We start from the raw sequence: 24,296 nt of genomic DNA, 5'->3' as shown, positions 1-24,296 counted from the left end.
TGTATTCATAAAAATGTCAACATAAAATGTTGTAATCCAAAGGAACCATACATATGTTCATAAATGCTTCAAGTATACAATGTTTGGAGACAAATTGGCCCATTCTGTCATGTTACACTATGAAACCATGAAGCAGTGCTTATTCAACTCTTGACTCCACTGGAAGGCATGGTGCAATTTAAGAATACCGAAGTATACCTTATGGATAGAGTACAGAAAGTTAAAACCCCTATCATTTTTATTTGCCATCTATGTCCTACTGGGGTGATTCCTCCCCATTTATTGTCCTACAGACACAATAGTAGGTAAGAGGAAGTGCCCTTTCTATAGAACGTTTTCAGGTGTCCCCTTTGGAAAACTGAAAAATGTGACCTTTAGTCCTTTTCTGCTGCCTACTTAAAGTTGCATTTGTAGAGTGTACCCGACCTAAAATGCAATTCAGCCACTCGGGCAATCTTCCTTTTAATTTTGGTTTCTACCTGAACTAAGTAGGTCTAAACCATGCACTAATATGGTCTCCCTTTTTAGCTCAATCTGTTCAATTTCCTACCTCATTTCCGTTTTCTTGATCATCTGACTTCCCTTCTGTGTCTGTCTCATCTATTAATTCATTAACTCATCTCTTCTCTCTGCTATGTCTACTTCTTTACTCATCATTCCTCCCTGACTCAATCCTCTTTACTTAGCATTCCTCCTTGGATCAATCCATCCATTCACCCACCTTTGCCACCTCGATCCTCGTCATATACCCTTCCAACTGTTTAGGGAATGGGCATGCTTTGCTTGTAATACGCTAAGGCATATTCCTATCAGAGAGGGTCTTCTAAGTTAAATTTCATTTTTCAGTGACTATATTTTCAAATGTTTAAACCTAATGACCTAATCTTTTTAAAGCAGAAGTCCAATCATTTTATTAGTTTTAAATGAGTGCAATCTCAATACAAACTAGTAGTCCCATCACTGGAGCCATTTTTAAAATGTTATTGTATTATTTATCCGATTAACCAATTAATCGAACTTAATAATCGGCTAACTAATCGATTTTGAAAATAATCGTTAGCTGCAGCTCTAGGTAGAACCCTTGTCAGGCTTTTATTGTTAAAGGAGAACTATGGGGTCAGGGCTTTTCCCCATAGTTCTCCCCAGGGTCCCCAGGATCACGGGAGGACACAAACTAGCATCCTCCTGTGACCCAAAGCTAAGTATATCGCGGGCTGTAGCTGTATACTGAGACGGCGCAGCCGGGACGGATCCCGACATTACTGTCTGGATCCACCCAGCTGCGTGAGTGACAGCTGGCTCTGCCTATCTAGAGGCAGAGCGCGCTGCAACCGCCCCCTCCCCCGTCCGTTCCGCCAGTCAGTGGGTGTCCCTTCTCGGACGCAGACAGGATCCATCCTGTCTGCGTATGGACACCCGCACCTGCACGGACGTGCAGTTCGGGTGAGCGTACGGCCGCGTACTCCCATAGAGAAGAACAGGCTGCTGCGTACAAATCACACGCAGCACCTGTCCTTCCCGGGAGCGGCCCAATACGGCTATGCACGTAGCACGGATCTGTACGGGCCGGCTGTTAGTCATGTGAATGAGGGCTAAATGCTTTAATGGCTGTAATCTGTTGATTAAGTTGACCAGATTTTTTAAATAATTTTTTTTTTAATTTGCAAATGGTAAAAAAAATTAAAAAAATTAGCATATGTTTGTCCCCCCTTTTTATATCCATCCACCCATTTCCAATCCATCCCCCTAATTTCATATCCATTCCCCCCATTTCATCTGGGGGAATGGATATAAAATGAGGGGAAGCCCTTTCAGCATTGAAGCACTTTTTTTTTAGTTTTTTCTCTCTAAAAGCACCCTTTCAGTACTGAAGCACAGAGCACACTACATAAAGCTTCCATCTTCACACTGGAAGCTTTTATTTATTAAAATAAATAAATACATAAATATAAATGTATATTGTACACGAGCGGCTGGTTTTAAACAGACAAATTACGTAAGTTTGAAGTTATAACTTCAAACCATTAATTTCACTTTAAATTGATAAATAATACATTTTTAAATGTTATATATTCATATTATTTATTTTAGTAATAATATATATAATTTAGTTTAAATAATTTTTTAACAGCAAGCAGCAGATTCTCCTTCTTAACTGTGTGGGAAAAACATGGGATTCAATATGGGGATAAACCTTATACCCATCCCATGTTTTTTCTCGCAGTAGAGGGTTTGGCTGGAAGGGAGCATTTGTCTTTTAGACATGCTCCCTTCCTATGACACTGTCATTGAGAGGCAACTTCATAGTTGCCTCCACTGCAGCATTTTTATTGGACAGCTTGAACCAATGGTGCTTTGCCCAGAGCGTCTTAGTAATGCACTGGACTCAGGACTTAGCAACGCATTGGACTCAGGACTTAGCAACGCACTGGCCTCTGGGCTTAGCAATGCACTGGACTTTGGGCTTACACATTGCTGCCACTCAGCACTGCCACTCAGCACCCGTACATCTGCACCCCCTACTCTAAACCTTCCTGCTTCCAAGCACCCCTGACACTACACCCCAACACCCCAGACAATGCACCTTTCTGCCACTGCATATTTCACCGCTGCTTCCTCTGTCACTACTCCTCCTCACCTCTGCAGGACATACAGAACGGAGGAGATATGGAGCCTGACATTTTTGGGCTTTCTGATCACTTTTTCTCCCTTTGGTGACATCACCTCCTACCCAGTGCAAGGAGTAGAGTCCAGTCAGTAATCCAGGTCTCAGGGGGAGCTGTGTGCATTGCATGTGTTTCCGGGGGAAGGGGGTTACGGTGCACACTTTCAGGCTGAGAGGAAGAGGGGAGAGATGTTATTATAAACCCACCTGCTGCCCTCATTACTCCAGAACCCTTGCATTGGGGCAGCTATCTTTAAGAAGTTCAACATCCAAATATATTCTTTATTTCTTTTACTTTCATGGTAAATATTTTATTTTAAATACATCAAAGCTATTTATCACTTCTATCTCCCAAACGGTAAGGGGAAAAGTAAAACTCAATTTACTTCCTATTATCTTTTTTTTACAATACCTATAGAATGTAACAGACCAATACAGAGCAAATAAGAGAAGCTCATTGTTAGGTTTTACATGCACTTTAAAAAGCATACAACGCGTCTGGTGCTTTATGTGAAAGTGATGTATGAATGTCCTGCTGTAGCAGTTGTTCTATTTCATCACAAAAGACATGGAATGTTCTGTCCATGTGTTTAGCGTTTTCATTTCTAAAGAACATTCTCACCCACCACACATTAGAACAGGTGCATGTAGACTTGAAAGAATCTAAACATAGATACCACAATTCCTTTACCACAATCTCTTTGTTGTCTGCCGTGGTCTGCTAACTGCCGAGGTGAAGCAAGGAAAACTTTGCTCTTTTAACTTAAGCATACTAGGAAAGTTTGTTTTTTTTTAATTTTATTTAATGTGAGTCCAAGACATTCCTGTGCTAGTTTATCATACTCTACCATTGTTTGCCCATTAACCTGACATAAACTGTCACTTTAAAGGTAACTCTCACAAGTAAACAGCTTTGTACAATAAATTATGCCATCAAATATATTTTTTTTAATTTTAGTTTTATAGTGCTGGGAAAACAGTCAGTCATAAAATGAAAGATGTGATGGGTATAACAGGCACTTTGAACATTCCTTCTTTGTAGCATGTATGTATTCTTTGAATGATGGGTCTCAATGGCTACTACACAATAAAAGTATTTTGTATAAACCCTTAAAGGACGTCTAAGAAACAAAGAAAAGTGTGTTGGAACATTTCGCTAATTATAAAATGCAGCATGTTTCCACCATGTCTCTTAGGGTGCCCTTACATGGGTGCTAAGATCCAAGATCTTCATGGTGGTTCTCTTACTCAGACTTTGACAGCTGTCATGGGCTGTCTGAGGACATCTGTGCTAAATTGAGGTTAACACAAGGTACATCGCATGCCCAGAGATCAGAAGATCCTGTAGTTCATCATTACAGTTTACCACTGTTGGCTGTCAAAAACTGCACAGGAATGCTAATGTTAAAGTGACACTAAACTCAGGAGTTACATTTTAAAAATATATTCAAGTACCTTAACAATTAACAAACATGTAGCTTATATGAGCATTACTAGGCTGTAGATCCTCAAATCCTGAATTCATGCTGACACTTTCCTTCCTTCTGGAGGGTGACTACTTTTGTTCCCCATGGTCCCTGTGTGTGTTGTAAAGTAGTCATCGCTCCAAGCTCGCTCCTGTGATGGACTACAAGTTCATGATTAGTTTACTAATTGGTACTGAGATTGTAGTCCATCACAGGAGTGAGCTTGGAGTAGTATGGAAGGATTAAAACTTCTAAGTTGTTTTTTTCCTGTCTGTGTCCTGCTGGAGAGATGTCACTTCCCATCCTAGAGATGCAACAGGAAATAGGAGGAAAGCTCTCCAGAGTGAACAGAATTCCTGTCTTAGAGAAAACAGGTGTCCCCATTGAAAGACTGTCCTATACCTCTTGCTCCAGTTACAACTCAAGATTTATGTCTCGGCGACCATGGTCACCAGGACAAATATAGGAGTGAATCTCCCCATGAAAGGACAGACAGTAATAAAAACCTGACAGAGGATCAAACTCTTCCCTATTCTATCCAAAAGAAAAAAATAATTTATTTACATGCACTTTAAGAAACTATCTGTAAAGAATAAGTCAAGGCAACTGGACTTGCTGTTTTTTTCTTTAAAACATTTCACTGGTCATCCAACAGCTTTCTCAATTCAGAATTACCAGTTACCTTGACTTGTTCTTTACAAATATACCATGACCTGGATAAATAAGAACCTTCACAGACACTTTAAGAAAATGTCTTTACGCTGCTATCTCTTTCATATAATTTTATTTGAGGATGCAGTGGGGAATTGCTGTGAGTTCCTGTACACCGGTAGTATCACAGGATACTCTACTCTAGTATGCCGGATATTTATAACTACATATTATATACTGTACAAATTAGTCTTAAATGTTCAACAACAGTCATTATGATGAATGTTACACCAAGGCAGTAGCAGTTTTTGATGGGAGTTATCACAACTTAATATAAGAATTCCTGAACTGCTATAAAATGGCAAAGACTTTGGCAATGTCTTGCCATCAATAAACATAGACCACACATAGAGTCATAGTTTGATTAATTTCTCTACATTTATTCAGAATAGCTTGGAATAATAGTTATTTTTACCTTTGTTTTGTTAAGTAGACATTGCATATCTGATAAGCTCTGTACAGTCATTCATTCATAGTTTTTATTTGTGAAGGAATTACAGTACATACTCTTGTTACGAATGTCGGCTGTGCTAGCTATATGTTCACCGACACACCTCTATGTGCTTGAAAAGTTCAAATAGTTCAAATACATTAAAATGAATTCAAACCAGAGATTATTATAAATCCCTAATATCTACATAACATATTCTAGATCTTCAAATAGGTTTGTATATTTGACCAGGTGTTTAGCTCTTAAATCAGTTGTTTAATGTCTTAAATCAGTTGGACAAATTAAGCTATTCAGGAACCAGTCTGTCCAATCTAAAATCCAGCAGGATTTTTATAGGAGCCAACCCCATTGACAACTAGAGAAAACCTTCAAAAGTTAGGTACCAACTGTAATTTTTAAGGGGCATTGGCTACCTGGCTCCTGGATTTGATCCAGCCCTGCTAGAAATCAGATGTAAATGATATAGATATTTAAACATATATTTAAACAGATAGAAATATCTTACCAGCTCCTGCTTGAGCCTGCGAAGGTACTGGTCCATGCTCCTCTTTTGTGTGACTAGTAACAGAAGTCCATTTGTTCTGTATGATATAAGCTTCGGTAGGTCTTTCTTTTTACTCAATGACCCAGCATGGGCTCTCTATGTCAGACTCAGCCTTATTTCACTTTAGCTTGTCGTAGAATACTTAGAATGCTATTGCTACTAAAAAATATTTTAAAATGCAAAAGAAGCCTAATTTCTTAGAGATCAGTGACCGGCACTCCAGACTTCTGTTGATGTGCTTCCTGTAAGAGCAGTTCAGGAAAGCTAGCTACAGCAGCTGACATGCTGCTCTCAGATCATGCAAATCTTTCCCAGAGCAGAGAGCAATGAAAAGGGATAACTGCTGCCCTCAGCAACCAATAGAAGCCAGTGGCTTCTGATGAGCAGACAAGCCCTGTCTATGTCTGTCCTATTACTCATTAACATGAGGCCACAAGAGGGAGTAGCTGGAGCAGATTGGCTATACAAAGCACTTTCCATCAATTGTTTCATCTCCAACCTTATTACTAAACAAAAGTATTAACATAGACCTAAACCCAATTTGTGAAAAATTTATAAGCTTTAACATGGTAATGTCATTTCAAAAGCTGATTGTGCCCGTGCGTGCCCGCTAGGGGGCGCGCGCGAGCAGAAAAAAATTGCCGTCTGGAGACGGCAACCCGCAGATGCTGCAGTGCCGTCCGTCCGTTTTTTTACTACGGGCGGACGGCAAGAGGTTAAATTGCCAAATTTTTATAGAAGCTATATAGAAGCTATAAAAATCTATTTTGGAAAAAGGCACAAGAGTATAATAGGTGTGAAACCTTCATACCAAACAAGTAGATGTACATTCTATCTGAATCACTTTTAACCACTTGCTGTCCAGAGCAATTTCTTACATTTGCACACACATGATAAAATCAGAATAATTGGCTAGAAAACAGCTTCAGACCCCCAAACAATGATATATTTTCTGAAAACAAAGGCCCTGTAGAATAAAAAGATGCTAGTTGCAATTTTTTATGTCGCACAGTATTTTTAGGATAAAATGCACTACAATGAAATTTAGTGCATAGAAACAGAATATAATACACAATTGTTTGGTAAAATATAAAAGACGGGGTCACGCTGGGTAAATAGATATAAAACATGTCAAGCCTTAAAATTGTGTGCGCCCATGAAACCGCAAAAAAGTACAATACGCAAAATTTCCCATAGGCGATGCTTTAAAAGCTTTTGCTGCTCCATCAGTTTAGTGTAAGCAGTGATTAATACTCTCACTCCGACGTTTGCGGCGACATGTAACATGTGTGGAGCAATTTTCGTTTTTGCGCGTAGGCGCACCCAATGCGTATTTGCGTTTGTATGTACGTGTATGTGGGGACGGGGGATTATAAAAAATGTTTTATATGTTACTTTAATTTTTTATTTTTTTTTCCAGACTTCTAATGTCACCCAGAGACCCCATAGAAGCTGATGAAGCAGAGATCTGCTTCACCAGCTTCTTCTCCTGGCTCTAAGAGCTGGAGAATGTACACAGTGACACCAGAAGTTCACTTTCGGGTCTAGTGATCAGAGGAGAGATCAACGGCTAGAAGCTTGCTGATCTCCCTCCGATTGGTGAGGGGAGACCCACTGTGCCGGTCCTGGGGGACAGCAGACCCTGCAGTAGCTGGCGGCGGAGGCAGGTGGGGATGGGGGGGGGTGCATTCTGCCACACCATACAAGCAATCACTTGTACATAAACAGAAATCACCCGCTGTTTAAAATGATATAATGTTCTTTGTATAACCGCTTCAGGACCAGGACTGTAAAGCCAGCAATTTTGCCAAGCTGGCAATGAGATGCTCGGCATGTGGGTGGTTGAGTGACCCGCAGCATGGGAAAATATATTTGCCTGGTCAAAGATGCTGCTGGACAATTTGGCATGTGGAGACTTAGGAGAGTTATGGTGAGGTTCAAGTCTATGCTTGGCCCCATGCTGACCATTTTCCCTGTTTGATGTGCCATAAGGTATGCCTCTCAACCCCTTTGCCAGAATTCCATTCTTATCGCTTGAGGGCACAGATGTTGCAGAACATGCAGATGGAGATTCTTGTAGAGCGGTGGGAGTTGTGGAAAGTGAGGAGTGAGGAGGAGGAGTGGGAGCCTTTTGCTGGTCACCAATAACATTTTGGTGGTGCCTCCACTGAGCTTTGTGTTGAATAATCATGTTCTCCTCATGCATGTGGTACCCAAAACTGGGACATTTAGAATGCTTGACACACTCAGGCAGAGGCTAAACCACTATGGTGCTGTTGACAGCAGATTTGTTGAAAAAGGACTAGACTGTTGAGCTGTGTGAAATGGCCAGGGAATTAGCTATGGTCTGCACCCATGGAGCAGTGCCATCCAGTGAAATAGTGTTGTAGTAGATCACCTGCACTCCATACAGCATTATAACCTTCCACAGTCATGGTGCTTGCAGTGATAACATGGATGGCACCATGTATCTCAAAGCATTGGGTGGAAGACCACCAGCACTTACAAGGTCCAAAGTATGAAATTTCTTTCCTCTTTATTAAACATGCGTCACATGCATCATTAAAGCTAAAGTTTCGGAGCCACACAGGGTCCCTTCGTTAGGGCGACATAGTGACTGTCACTATTTTTCCATGAAGAAAGGACCCTGCGTGGCCCCGTAACGCTGGCTTAGGCTTTGGTGATGCATGTTCAATAAAAAGGTTTTAAAATTTACACTTTACAAGCTTGTGAGTACTGGTAATCTTCTATCCAATATCCAGTGGAATAGGACAGCCGCTCCCTCCACTGCACTGCAGGCTGCTTCTGTCCCTGGATGAAATCCTGCCTAGCTGTTGCTGTGCCTGTCCCTCACTTTTCTCCTCTAGAATCTGTAGCACCCAGGTACCCAGTGTGCCACATCGTCATCCCCACTCTCCTAATTGCTTGAGCCCACCTGGCAGTAAGCAGGATAGCCATCTAGAGAACACTGAGCCAGTCACATCAGTATCTGTACAGAGGAGCTTACACTCTAATGCACAATGGCACCAGCTGTAGGGGGACTACAAATCCCAGCAATACATTTATACAGCAATGCAGAACAGCATATGAATTTGACTCTGGGCTTCGTGACCCCGATGGGCTCTGGGCTGTGTGACCCCGATTGTCTCTGGGCTTCGTGACTCCGATGGGCTCTGGGCTTCGTGACCCCAATGGCCTCAGGGCTTCGTGACCCCGATGGCATCAGGGCTTCGTGACCCCGATGGCCTCAGGGCTTCGTGACCCCGATGGCCTCAGGGCTTCGTGACCCCGATGGCCTCTGGGCTTCGTGACCCCGATGGGCTCTTGGCTTCGTGACCCCGATGGACTCGGAGCTTCGCGACCCCGATGGACTCGGAGCTTCGCGACCCCGATGGACTCGGAGCTTCGCGACCCCGATGGACTGGGTGCTTTGTGACCCCGATGGACTGGGAGCTCCGTGACCCCGATGGACTCAGGGCTTAGTGATGTGCTGAATTCTGGGATTAGTGACGCGCTGGACGCAGGGCTTAGTGACACGCTGGACGCAGGACCCACCTGAGAGTGACCCTGCAGGGCCCACCATAGATGCTGCACAGCCCATCTGAGACTATCTATGGTGGGCTTTGAAGGGGTCTCAGGTGGGCTGGTCAGGGCTGCATCCCCGTCCCTCCCAGCTCCTCTTACCTGCCCCAGCTGCCTGTACACCTGACTTCTCTGCCGCCGGACTGGCTGGAAGAGACGTGATGTCAGAAGAGGAGGGAGGTGATGGGGCCCCAGCTTGTCTCGAAGCCGCTGGAGCGGCAATGCTGGGGCCCTGCGCTGCTAGGGCCAGATCTCCTCCCGCGCTGCGGGGGCCCAGCCACTCCCTCGCCTTTCACCGTCGGCCAATACTCATGTAAGGCTGCCCGGGCGCCTCACATGAGTATCGGCCGTACCCCCCCTGATGGCAGCCCTGGCAATAAGCTGTTGCTGCAGAAAAACTAATGGCAATTGCTGCTCCCATACTGTTGTCCCCTCCCTCTATGTGCCTGTACTCTCTTCATCAACATCCAATAATGAGAATTCTTGAGCATGATCCTGCATCACATTATTCATGCTGTGTTGAAATATTTCTGCTGACTCCTCTAGAGCCACAGAGGGATTAGCTGTAGAGGAAGAAGTGCATTTGTGCCGCTGCTGGGTAAAACACTGTTCTGTTCCTGGGAGAAGGAAGAAGAAGGCTTGGTTAGGCACTCAATGAACTCCTTCAAAACCCCTGGCTGTACAGCACACCTACCGTATTTTGCGGTCCATAAGACGCACCGGACCATAGGACGCAGGGAGGTCCGGCGCGCCTTATGGAGCACTCGAGACTAGCTTCTGTCGTGATTACAGCGCCACGGTCTCAGTGATGACACAGATCAGGCGAAGAACGTCTATTCTTCGTCTGCTCTATGGTTATCTCGATCGTTGCCGCTGCTCGGTTTTAATACGAGTGATCTCATTAGATCACTCGTATTAAACGAGCAGTGGCTCCTGCTGCTGAACTCGATCGCCGCCGCCGCCGCTCGGCTTTAATACGAGTGATCTTGTTAGATCACTCGTATTAAACGAGCAGTGGCTCCTACTACTCGCCCGGCGCCCGAAACTGCATGTCTCGGGCGTCGGGATTCGCTCCATAAGACGCAGGCACTTTTTCCCCCTCCTTTTGGGGGGAAAAAAGTGCATCTTATGGAGCGAAAAAGGCAGACATGTCCTGCCTTTCAACCACTACTTTGTGCTGCCTGCAGATGCAGAACTTTCCCTTCCCCTACTAGCTGCATGTGAAGAATCTCAGCCTCTCCCTTCAGGCCTCCCAGGCATGATGAAAACAGGGGACTGACTAACTTTACTAGCAGCTATGGCAATAGGGGGGACTAAGGATGTGGTACTATAGCAGGGGTCAGCAACCTTTTACACCCCGAGTGCCATTTTTGCAACCATCAGACAACTGGGTGCCAATGAATAATAGCGCACCATAGTATTAGTTAAATATCACGTTTTACACTCATAGCTGTACTGCTAATAGTAAGTTAAACTGACTAATAATGGTAATGTGTTTACTTTGTTATTAGCAGCACAACTATAAGTGAAAAAAAAAGGAATGCACACACAAAACATGTTCATTTTTACATGTGCTAAAAAGTAAACTGGACTTAGTTTAGGGTGATCCCTGTGCCTGTATTCCATGGCTCAGTTGTGCTATGTCTGGCCTGTAGGATGTTACTTTCAGCTGATGTCAGACCAGCAGCAATGTACGGTAGGCCTCAGATCAGCACCAATACACGCATTGCATGGCAGACCTCAGATCAGCACCAATACACGCATTGCATGGCAGACCTCAGATCAGCACCAATACACGCATTGCATGGCAGACCTCAGATCAGCACCAATACACGCATTGCATGGCAGAGCTCAGATCAGCACTATTACACGGCGATCCTCAGACCAGCACCAATACATGGTAGACCTCAAACCACCACAAAATTGCAGACCTCAGACCACCAACGCATGGGAGACCTCAAACCACCACCAAATTGCAGACCTCAGACCACCTCTAACACATGGCAGACCTCAGAGTACCACTAATTTCCTGCAGACCAGCTCCAATTTACACACTTCAGTCTGCATATTAGCTAAAAACACTGTATGATTGATACATTTGCAATTTGTCATGCTTGAAAGAAAAAAAAAAAAAACTATTGTAGAGGCAGTCTTCCCTAACTACATGGATCAAGACATATTAGGCACACACTCAGACCCTCACAAATGCAGAGCAGTATCATCACAAATAGCATTGATTTTATTCTTATCCTACAGATTAGTGCAGAATTAAAAGCAAAGCTATTTGTGGCTGTTGATCATGCTGTGCATTTGTGAGGGTCTGCATGTGTGCAGGTATGAGGACTAAGATTTGTGCAGGTAAACGGTATGCATGTGGCACTCACAGCAATATTTCTGGCCATCCTCCAGCACCTTTTACTTTTTTGTACTCTGTCAGCCAGTGAAATCCGCATGGTGAGTGAGAAAGCCCGCTCCTGTCCGACGGGCCGGCAGATGAGCTATATTTCTAGGCACGAGCTGGGGTAGACCGATTTGAAGGCATCCTCAGCGCCCCTCTGCGCTCCTATAACATTCAGCCACTTACAGGAGGTGGGTGGACCAGGCATGTAATTGACAGCCAGCTTGAGGGAGCTGTCAATTACATGTAAACTAAAGAAAGAGATCGCATGCCAGATGGCAAGACCTCACGTGCCAGATGCCAAGACCTCGCGTGCCAGGCAGGGCACGCGTGTCGGGGGTTGCCGGCCCCTGTGCTATAGCATACTTACAAATGTGGAGATTTGGTGCACTGAACTGTACTGCACTAATATGTGCTGCAAACAAAAGACTAGTTTTGCCTGTGTGAGGAACAAGTTTGCAATGCGGAGCCCCCCAGAAATTCAAATACTATAACAAAATTATAGTTAAATAACATAAACCCACACTAAATAAATAAAACCTAAAACACTAATCCACAACTCTAAAACACTAAACCCCGAGCACCAACCTTAAAACATTCAATTCATTTTGATAGTTTTTTTTTTTTAACCTAACCGAAAATAAAAAAGAAATATATATGAAAACATGAAGGGCTAGTTCACACCAGTCACAGTGCGTTCCGGCCCGATTCTGGCCAGAACGCATTGCGGTTGGCTCACTTTGTTGTGGGGCGGAAGGGGGCATGGCAGTGCATTGAAGTAAATAGCACTGCAGTCATGCCCTCCAGCCACAATGCGATCGGCCGCATGGGAACACGGGGCACATGAATGCCTGCATTCCAGTCCGGTCAGAAAAAATAGTGCTTGCGGGCTAGTTCACCGCCCCTTCGGTGCATTCCGGCTCGATTGTAGCCGGAACGCACTGGATCGCATTCCGGCCAGCTCACTTTGTTGGGGGACGGGAGGGGGCATGGCGGTCCATTGAACTTAATGGCACTGCAGCCACTCCCTCCGGCCACAATGCCTTCGGCTGCACAAGAACGCGTGGCACATTAGTGCCTGCATTCTGGTACGGTGCAGTAAGAAAAAATAGTGTGGGCACTGAAGATGGTGTGAACTAGCCCTGCCGCATTTTTTCGGACTGATGTGCCTTGCGTTCCGGTGCGGCCAATTCCATTGAGGCCGGAGGGCATGGCTACGGTGCCATTCACTTCAATGCACCACCGCACCCCCTGCCGCCCCACAACAAAGTGAACCGTCCGCAATGCGATCCACTGCGCTCCGGCCAGAATCAGGCCGGAACGTACTGTGGCTGGTATGAACTAGCCCAAAGAGGAATCATCCAACTAGGAAAACAATAAAACATATATTTCTAACCCTTCCCGACTCTCAAAAAAACAAGTGTTATTATTGTTTTCTGTGGCCCTTTTGGGCAGATTCCCTTTACTTCTGATTCTGGTGGCCATACAGGAAGTAAGGAAAAATCTCTCCAATTACAGACAACCACATCATTCAGACAGTGGTTTTCACACTTCTTCAATACATGCAAACACAGCATCCCCTAGCTGTTGTAGCTCTTGGAATCAGTGGCAGAATACATGGTAGCTGAAAAGAAAAGACTGCTGTAGATTTGATGTCTTTCTAGTTACATAGGTAGAAATGAACCCAGTAAAAATGGTATGAAAACAAAGAGCTTTTTTTTCTTGGTTTTCTGCCTTTTTAAGTCTTAGTGCTAAACAAACATGCCTGCTCTCAAGTGGTCTGAAATCTGTAGATTGTTTTGAGGAACCCTATGGAAAAAATGGCAAATTACATGGTTTTAACTGTAGATTACATAACCATAATTTAAATAAATGCATCTAAATACATTTTCTAGATTAATTATAGGAAATTATTTATTCCTTTCACACTATAACATCTGCTGTGAGTGCTGACAGCTGATATCTATTTTTTTCACAAACACAATTTATTAATTTAGTATAAAGCAATAGTTTATTTTGTGTTGCCAATCTATGGCTATGGTATGATTTAATGTGTAACATATATTAGAGATTTTAATCAATACTTAGAAAGATTCAAAACAATAAAGCATCTAATATTGATATAAACTCAGGTGTCTGATCTTTTAAATTATAAATCTATTCCAATTTACCAGGTATACCAGTTCAGCAAAAATATGTCATTCTTGAAAATAAAGTGATTCATGGGTAGAAGAAGTAGGAAATTTGATGGGTCACAAAATGGCAGGTACTAGCGTATGTGATGACATCTTGAAGCAACTGTGAAATACTTTTTCCTGAAGCTGGAAGCACATTCAAAATCCATATCTTGCAAGGTCTCAAAATTCGAAATATTTTGAGCAATCTGGCAAAGCATCTAACGCAGATGTGTCATGTAGACACTTGGAGTCTATTTATAAACAATTTGCAGAGCCATTGGCCCTGCGAATCCCTGAGAACATTAGTTATGTGCGAATAGAGGCAAAAAAGAATGTTCATTGCGTATTTTCTTTTCAGGTTGAATGTAATGTAGTGTAATACCGCATTATGGCCTCCAGATGGAGCTGAGAAGCATAGTAAATAAGTATTGTGTGCGGTACACTGGATACTAAAATAATTATTTGGGATTATTTTTTGGATTATCTATCAGAACATTCTTTTCATGCATCTATTTAACTACAATTATTGACTTAATAATTACAATGTTTGAGTCTGGCATTTAGCAGAGGGTCAAATTCCTTATGGAACAATATTAATTGAGTATCAATGTACATAGTACTGTACACAGGGACCCATTATGTTTTTTACTTGGACTGTTAATTTTTAGTTAAAGTAAATAAAAGGATATTTTTGGCTAATAATCTTTGTAATATATTTAAAAACTGACATCTTAGTGCTCATATATTTTTTTTAAGATACTGTTTACAAAAAAAAAATATTTGTTGGTAAACCTATAACTTGGGAGGTGTAAGTTGTTCTATGGTAATAGGATCTAAAGATATGGAGACAGCAGCTTTAGGCTTAGTAAACCCAGGTAGAGAGGAACACTATTTTAGGTTATGGTTAAAAAAAATAAAAATAAAAATATTTTTATACATTAGCCCAAAAGAGCCTTAAAGCAGACCTTGCATCAAAATACAAGGTCTATCTATTGATTAGACTTCATCACGCATTAGGAAAAACATTATAGGGTCTATTCACAAAGCTGCCGAAGGATCTAGCCGTAGCGTGGGCTATTCACGCATTGCTGTTCGGCCTCTATGAGAATAGGCCGAACAGCAGCGAGTAGCCTGCCGGAGGTTCGGCTCAGCCGTACAAGCCTGCAGTGAATAGCCGAACAGCGTTCGGCTCACTTCACTTCGGGTCGGTTATTCATACAGCTGTCCTCGGCAGCTTTGTGAATAACCCCCTATATTTCCCTTACAGCTTGGCTTTCACCTGCTGAGCCTACACGTAGGTGACACCAGGCGCCTTCCATCAAGCTCCTGGTAAAGCCGGGAATCCCAAAATCTTACAAAAAGATACTCCTGCCCATCACTGGGCCTTCTTCCTGTGATATCTGTAAAAAATAAGTCAAGGCAACTAGACTTGCTGTATTTTTCTTGAAGACGTTTCACTGGACATCCGACCAGCTTTCTCAATTGAGAAATTTAATTGAGAAAGCTGATCGGATGTCCAGTGAAACGTCTTCAAGAAAAATACAGCAAGTCCAGTTTCCTTAAATTATTTTTTACAGATATACCATGACCTGGATGAATGATAACCTTCACAGACACTTCTTCCTGTGAGATTTTGGACCCCCAGCTTTCCCAGGATCTTTCCAGAAGGTCCATGATATTAACTTCATGAGAAAGAAGACCAGCTGTAAAGTAAATATATTTTTTCCTAATATATATTTTCTCTCTGTTTTATGTGGTGTTTTGTGGGAACGGGTCTAATTAATAACCAGACTTGCATTTTGTTGTAAGATCGGCTTTAAAACTGACTTGCATGTCTTGTCAATAATAATTACTTTGTCATTATATTGTGACTGATAGAAACCTTGGAAGAAGTTTGCCACATAATGTTGTCAGATGCAACCTGTGCAGTATCTTAAGCCTTGGGTCACAGAGACTCATAGTAAACTTAAATAATTAAGTGGCACAATGGTACTGACACATTCTATGTAATGCTGTCTTTTCTAGATCCTACAACTAATTCTATTTTGGAGCCCACCCTATTTCTGGATGCAGTTACACTTGAGCTACAGTTATTTTCTACCATCTCAGTTGGGTGGTAGGGTCGTTGTAGCTATTAGTTCTCCTCCCTGGAATGTGATGAAATAGCATTACTAGTCTTCCCACATATCCACATGCTAAAACGTTTCTTTTAACTGCTCATATAAAGGATTACACAACAATGTACGAAGGGAAGAAAGCTGTTCAAATGCATATGAATAATTTAATTATTGTTTTTGTCATGCCTTCATGCTGTACTTTTGTTTTATTTATTGTGGATGTATTTGGGATTTATGGATTTATTGTTACAGTTGCAACAGCCGTTAGTTTATCATATGAAGACAAAAATTATCTAGAGAATAATAAAAAAAAACTTCTTTAGGCACAATTTGTACTCATTTGTTTAATGAAGTTTGCATCTCCCAAACAGCAGCAGGCAGCAAGCAATTTTCATTTATGCAATTAGCATTGATCACACTTACATAATTATAATTAGGATTTTAACATTTATTTATTCATTAAATACCACCCACTATCTGAGATGAAGTGAGAATAATTGTTCAGGGACAACAGAGGCAGTAGTATATCTATACAAGTAAAATGGAATAGAAAACACAGTGGGGAATCTTCTACTTTGTATTGAAATCTTTCTCTAATGCATTTAGCCATCAAAAGTAAGCATTTATCAGTAAGTTGCAGTTATTTTCCCTAGTATAACTATTATTAGTATGCCCTTTAATGGAGAGGTTTTAGAAGGGCTGTGAATCTATGCTATTAGGGTAATAAAACCTTTGTCACTTCCTTTTGAGTAAATGTCCGCCTTTTGGCCAAAACAGCATTAAGACATTAGACACACAGTATGGATATATCAGCTAATACTTATAGCTTTCTTTCTAATGTGTTTCAATGCGTCAAATATACTGCTAATTAAGTTTAAAATAGTTTTATTACTAGTATGGAAACCAGTAAACCCCGCTTGAGGTGTGCCATTCATAAGGAATACAGAGTGGTTTGCTAAATAACTTCACAGGCTCTTACAGGGGCCGTATCAAGGGTGAGGCGAGGGGGACACTTGCCTCAGGTGCAGCTGCGAGACGGCGCAGCCATGGCCGACCTGGTTGTGCCCCTTCGCCTGTGTTGCCATGGCAAGCACAGGGCACCATGGCAACAGGGGCACCAGGCAGCCAACACAGCTCAGCATAGCAGGGACAAGATCACAGCCTGCACAGCCTGCAGCTTCTGCTCGGATCCCCATTGCTCTCCTCTGCCTGTATGGGCAGAGGCAGCCGAGATCCGAGGAGAAATGGAGTGCTGTAGCCGGTGGGGAGGTGGGTGTGGAGTAGGGAGCTGTCATCCGGGATGGCCGAGTAGTGAGGAGAGAAAGCTGAATAAAATAGGCTTTAATTTTCATGTCTGAACAATAATTTTGAATAACTTTTGTAGCAAGTACATAGCCTATGGGAACAAAACCTAAAAGCAGTTCTAATCCTTCCCCACTTCATACAAAACTAAAAAAAAAAATTGTCTGGAGTCAATTTAACAATAAAAGTAGATATTTAAATATAAATTCAGCTGCTTGTATCTCTGGATTTACTGATGTGCAGATTTACAGATGGTAAACAATGATTTTGCTCAGTGTGAATTGCCCAGGTTTGTGACAAGTTTACATTCATCTGGTACTTTTGTGGTTTGTGTGCCACATGAACTACAACTTTTGATCTGTATTATAAAATGCTAGGTGACTGCTGCCAACACTGCAAATTTCATTAGATAACATGGCCTAGACAAGGGTTTTTCAATTTGGACTCCATGGAACTCCAGAGTTGCACAATAGGTCCCCAGGGGTTTTGGCCACTATTGCAAAAGATTTATATCCACCCAACAGTGGCTTCACTTTTCCACATGCAACTACCACTTACTCACTACTGCTGGATGAATTGACATCAGCCCAATCCTATGCTTATAGATCCAGTTCATGATGTCACACTGTGGGATGTGGGAAGGGAAAAATGGCTTGCATCCCCAGTACAGTTTGGGTATCACTTTTAGACTCCAAGGCTGCAGACTGAAGGGGATGCTCAGATTTCTTGCATTGAATCAAAAGCAAGTAAGGAGTACTGTTTTTCCATCTCAGATTTGTGACAATTTTTTTCCTTGAAGGGACGGACCTTGGGCAGGACTCAGTGTCAATAACAAATTTTTAATAAACTGATTCAGCGTGGAATGAAGTATGGCTGGATTCTTCCTTTAGGCCCCTTTCACACGAGCGTTCAGGTTGTCAGGTTTGCAACCCTCCCTTTGCAGATGAAAAGCAGACAACAATACATCTCCAAGGCCCCTTTCACACGAGTGTTCAGGTTGTCAGGCTTTCAGCCCTCTGTTTGCAGATGAAAAATCCACAACAATGCATCTCTATGGCAGTGCGGATGAAAACTGATGACCGTCAGTTTACATCAGGAGACATCAGTGTCAGTTGAGGTCCGCAATTTGAGACAAATCAGCTCTTCGTTTTGATTGACCAGGACTGATGCAACTGTACTGATGAACAGTTAATATCAGTTCAGGTTTCTTGGGGCTGATGTCATAATACAGCATGGTAAGCTCAATGCATGCTGGGGTAAAGCAGAGAATCATGGGAATTTACCATAATAACAAGAAGTCTAAAACTGATGTAAATCGAACTGACAACGCATGTGCAAACTAATTTAAACTGATTCAGTTTTCATCAGTTTTTTTGTTTCCGTGAACCTTAACTGGACTGATGATGCCTTAGGCCTCTTTCACACGAGCGGTCCGATCAGGTTTCACACGAGCATCCGCTTACACCCGGTTAGCCCCGGGTCCGGCTCAGTCCGGTAAAACAGATGAATCATTAATCCGTTTTGACGGACTGCATCATGCCAGAGCGGAAGTAATCTGATGTAAACAGACACATGTCCGTTTACATCAGATTCCACATAGACCTACATGAGGTCTGGCACTTTCAGTTTTGTACAGACAAGGATGTACGTACGGACATGGATGTCACAGCGATGACATTCACTCCGTGCCGCTCTGAACAGTTGACGGATCCTTTCCTGATCGAGCCGTGTGAAAGGGGCTTTACTGTATGCCCATATAAGTTTTTTTCCCCTGATCACCAATGCAAAGTTAAAGGTTTACACTGAACCTCAATGCAAAGCTGGAGTTTTGCACCAATGAAAGTTAGTGTTGCAACTGAGCACCAATGGAAATTCAGTTTTTTTTTGTGACTGTCATTCACATAGGACAGTTCGCAGAATATGCAGGGTTATGGAAATGGAATAAAATGCCTTATACACATACTACATAGGTTGAACCTGATGGACCTGTGTCTTTATTCAATGTCACCTACCATGTTACTATGTTAAATATTTAGTATTCAGTCCCCTTTCATATTTTATCCGTATTTGCATTTGTTATTTCTATATGTTTCCTTCTATGTCTACAACTAATCATACTAATGTAGGTGAAAAAAATATCTCAGGGGTTCCTTGAGATCTTAAATATTTTAAAGTTTTCCTCTAGGGTAAAAAAGTTGACTAAGGCTGCACTAGACATAAAGGCCAATACTACAAAACATTCCCCTGGTGATAATTGTGCTTATTGCCAGCTGTTACGCTGCAATCTCTTTGTAGAGTTCCAGTCTCACTTTGTAAAGTATATTATTACACTGTGGTCACTTTTATCGCTGATTGAAAGCACTATAGCCAGATGTTTCATGAGGAAGATTACATGTCCATACTTAAAAGTCATACAGAAACACCTAAGGGATAATGTCTGCTTTAGTGAGATCACTAAATACAAGAGAGATTAGCTGGCAAAAAGGTACGCTAACTCTTCCCTGCCTTTCCTCGAGTAATAAGATTTTGAACTATGATTAGGTAAACTCCACATTACACGGGATTACAATTTTGGATGAAGTGGGAACGTGTTGGATTCTTTGTCAGCTTATTATTGCTGTTAGTGTCCCTTTGAGAGAGATTTTCCCTTCTGTCCTGTCCAACTGACCCCTTCAGCATCCTTAGTGGATTCTTAAATCCAGAGATGGAAAATAGGAGAATCATCTTATAGCCACTCTGTGGCCCTTGACAAGAAGTAAGAAATAAATCCCCACAACAGGGACAAAGAATTTCATTCTGACAGATAAAAGATGTAAAAATCACCAAGCAAGTTTTACCAGTTGAGCTCCATTTTTACACTTCATCTATGGGCATGACCAGATTAACATACGGGCGGGTGGAGTGCCTGCTCCAGACCTGCCCCTGCAAATAGGCCTGAGCTGACAGGAATTGTGGCTGACCCAAGCTGACCGGAAGCGCGACCGGGCCAAGCTGATCGGAAGCTGGACCAACGCAAGCTGGCCGCAATTTCAGCCGGTCTGAGCTGATTGGCATTGCGACCGGGGCGAGCTGACCGGGACCGTGGCCGGGCCAAGCTGACCCGAATCACTGCTGAGCTGACCCGATATTGTGGCTGGCCCGAGCCAGACCTGAGTTGTGGCCCGGCCGAGCCAACTGGAATCATGGCCTGATGGTAATCCGGCCCAGCAGTGACCATGCAGCCGCAGCCCTCTATTTAGGCCCATATCAGGCCCTCTGATATGCCTGAGCAGAGAGCCGCATCTGCTGTGGCTGCAGTTGCCAGTCTCTCTGACCCCCTGTAGCCCACACTGATCCCCGTGGAGCCCTCACTGACCCCCCGGAGCCTGCACTGACCCCCTGAAGCCCCCTGAGAGCCTGCACAGCCCCCTAACATAGCCCCCTGCACAGCTCTCCTGAGACCCTGGAGACATCAGGCTGTGAACCCAGAGCAACACATATTATTCTGCATTGCTGTATAAAGTATTGCTGGTGTTTGTAGTCCTCTATAGCTCAAAGTATTTTTTCTGCAGTGCTTTACAATGTTTTGCTGGGATTTGTAGTCCTCTATAGCAGATAGTATTATTCTGCAAGGTTCTTTACGATGTATTGCTGGGATTTGTAGTCCTCTATAATTGGTGGTATTCTGCATTGCTGTATAATGTATTGGTAAGATTTCTGGTCTCTCTACAGCATGGAGTCAGTGGCAGATCTACCAGGGTAGCAGCAGCAACTGGGCCCTGGCGCTCCACCACTGACTCCAAGCTGTAAAGAGACTACAAATCACAGCCCGAGCAGGAGGAAGAGGGCCCTGGTGACCATCGCCATTTCCATGAAAAGGCCCACCAAAATCCTCAGCACCAGGCCCGTAATGCTCTTAAACCGGCTCTGTCTATGGGCTTATTGAGGACCAGTTCACATCAGCACGTGCAGCGAAGTACCCCTTAATCATTCACAAGGGGGAGGGGGCAGCATCTGGGTGCCCCCTTTATTAAAGGGGGCACCAAATGCCATTTGGTAACATTAGGGTATTCACTCACTACCTTTCAGGCCCTTATGAGAATAGGGGCGAACGGCAGCAAGTGAACTGTCAGACAGAGCCGTAGCTAGCTCCTTTTGCACATCCGAGGCAAGAACAGAAAATTGTGTCCCCCCCAATAGACGTGTGATGTCACCCAATCATGTGACATCATGCCGCTCATAATTAGAGCTGGTCATTTTATAACAAAAGGGTTAAAGTATATGTAAAGCCAAAACTTTTTTTATTAGATTTGGATAGAATGTGGAAGGGTTAGAACCTCTATCAAGTTTCAATTGCAGTCTATGTTCCTGTTGGGGAGATTCACCCACATTACACTATTTGTGGTGTGGTGACCATTGTCTTCGGTACAGAATGTGGCGGGAAATATAAAAGTTTTCAGAAGTTGTGGGGATACTTGCCACCTCATCTTCACATACCTCTTCTGGTGCCGACCGTCTAAGAGGGTACATCCCCTTGCTTTGGCGTGATCCCCTTTAACTTCTTGCTGTGTGTCTGGTTCCGAAAGTGAACTGATATCTCTTCTAAGGGAAGTGCAAAAAGTTTTGTTTTTTGCATACACCTTAATAAGGGTTAAGCAGTTACAATGTTAATTAAAAAAATGTTTTTTTCTACTTTTTGGGTTTCATCAGCAACTGCAATGTAAGCGGCTACATATAGCAGTTGTATCTATCTTTCTTTGTTTATATGTCAACAAACAATGATGAGACACAGCTGCTGTTGTCCATCAGCACTGAAATAGCTGCTAATTTGTAACTCTGATACATAGACTGTGATCTCAGCTGTTGACAATGACAACAGGTACCAGCAGCTACATATGTTAGTGTGGGCTGAGTAGAAAAGAACTCTAGGTAATACCAAGTATATCATAGATTAGTAGTCCCCAAACTACTGTAGCCCCTTGGTTTACCGTTAACTGGCCCTTTTAGCACTATTCCTCCTACCAACGTCAATGATGAGACAAGTTTCCTCCCACTGCCAACTACGGGGCACAATTCCTCCCACTGTTATGAACATTGGGACACTCCTCCTCCTATTGACACTAATGATGGGGAACTATTCTCTCCAATAACACCAACAATGGGGCACTATTCCTCCCACTAATATCAAAGATTGGACAATAATCCACAAACAGACCAATGATGGGGTACTATTCCTCCCAAAGACACCGATGGGACACAATTTCTCCCAATGACACCAATGATGGGACACTATTCCTTTCATTGATACCACTGATGGGGCACTATTTCTTCCACTGACATCAGCGATAGAACAGTATGTCTCCCACTTCCACCAATAGGGTACTATTCCCTGCACTGACACCAACAATAGGGCACTATTCCTCTCACTAATACCACTGATGGCACACTTAGTCTCAAACTGACAATAATGGGGCAATATTGCTTTTACTGGTGCATTGTACCTTTAACTGATGCCAATAATGGAGCATTATTCTTTTTCCCACTGATCACAGGCTAGAACTTTTTTTACTCCAGCTGTCCACTGGGCCTGAAGCATTGCTTACTTTGACTGACCACTAACTTTGTGGCATTTTCTACTATTACTGACCATAGTCTGAAGGTCAGTGTATCCCTGTCCTTAAAGCTGACCTTGCCCTACAAGTCCTACAGGCAAGATCCACATATTTACTGAGGGTCCCCCTTCTCCATACCAAAACTGCAGAAGATGATATCACCATCATTCTGACAGGATCCTAGGGAATACTGAGCAGCCCAAATCTTGTGTGCTCATGATCTAGCACAGTGCCGAGGTGTCTTCTCGAGAGTCTTTCCAAAGAAGTCTGTGCCAACCATGTTTTTTATATGTTATGTCTGCACGCCATCTTAGGTGGCCAATGAGTTGTGCAATAAGTCATGGCAGTCGATAAGTTAAAGCAAGCTCACAGTTGCAAAAGCATCCACAGAATTGTTTTTATTTTAGTCTGCGGCCTCTTTGCTCACAGTAGAATTGATCTGGGCATCCCATCATCAGTAGTCATGCTTCCCTGATACCTTAGTGGTTGCTCATCTGCCAGTGATTGTCTCTGATGTCTTAAGGTGCCCATACATCATACAATTATTTGCAGATTTTCTGTGGTCAGATGTAAAAAGTGCAACAGATTGGCCCAGGTGGAGATTACTCCATCCACACAGTTAAGTGTAGATGGAGGAATCTGTTGCACCTTTTCCACCTGACCACAGAAAATCTGCAGATAATTGCCAGCTTTACATGCAAAAAAGTCAGTCAAAATCTACTGATGCTAGATGATGAAGCATTCAACTTGTTTTAGTCAAAAACAACACTTAACTTGAGGTGGTACTGCTGCAAAGGACTTTGTATAACCTGCGTGTAGATTTTATTCTCAGAGCTCTTAGCTCATTAAACAAATATACATATTATATCAACAAACATAATTATTAAATGTCACAAAATGTATATAATACTATACACACACAAAGTTATACAATAAAAAATATTCTGCTTAAAAATCAACAAACAAATGTTAAAGAAAACCTGTGCTGAAATAAACACAGAGACTATCACAGTTTACCACTCCTTCAGAAAATGCTAGAGAAATTGGTTGGAACATCTGCTATGTTTTTTGTTTTGTTTTGTTACAGTATCCTTTTTAATGGTGTGTTATAACAAGCAATAGTTACATTACAATTATGAGGTTGTCCATGTGTGCTTACATGCATTGACTGAATAATGTCATAGTCTTCACAGGTACAGTATTTCAGTCACAATTGGTCTAAAACAAGATTTTAAAGAAAGACAAACCCTCCTCTGTTTTATGTTTGTATCCCCTCTGACAGCTATTCCAGT

The 24,296-nt window shown here is 42.6% G+C and overlaps 1 protein-coding gene across 1 annotated transcript in view; it reads right to left on the bottom strand.

Moving 5' to 3' along the window:
* Positions 1–5,834, bottom strand: part of FAM212B (family with sequence similarity 212 member B) — a 27,075-nt gene extending 21,241 nt beyond the window's left edge. Inside the window, exon 1 of the mRNA XM_018559749.1 lies at positions 5,799–5,834. Coding sequence (XP_018415251.1) covers positions 5,799–5,834 — 36 coding nt within the window. The remainder of the gene's footprint in view (positions 1–5,798) is intronic.
* Between the last annotated feature and the right edge of the window lie 18,462 nt (positions 5,835–24,296).

Source organism: Nanorana parkeri, unplaced genomic scaffold (genome assembly GCF_000935625.1).
Source record: "Nanorana parkeri isolate BGI_ZX_2015 unplaced genomic scaffold, ASM93562v1 scaffold415, whole genome shotgun sequence".
NCBI classification, from domain to species: domain Eukaryota; kingdom Metazoa; phylum Chordata; class Amphibia; order Anura; family Dicroglossidae; genus Nanorana; species Nanorana parkeri.
Note: the sequence above shows the minus strand (reverse complement) of the source record. Positions and strands in the feature narration are given on the sequence as shown.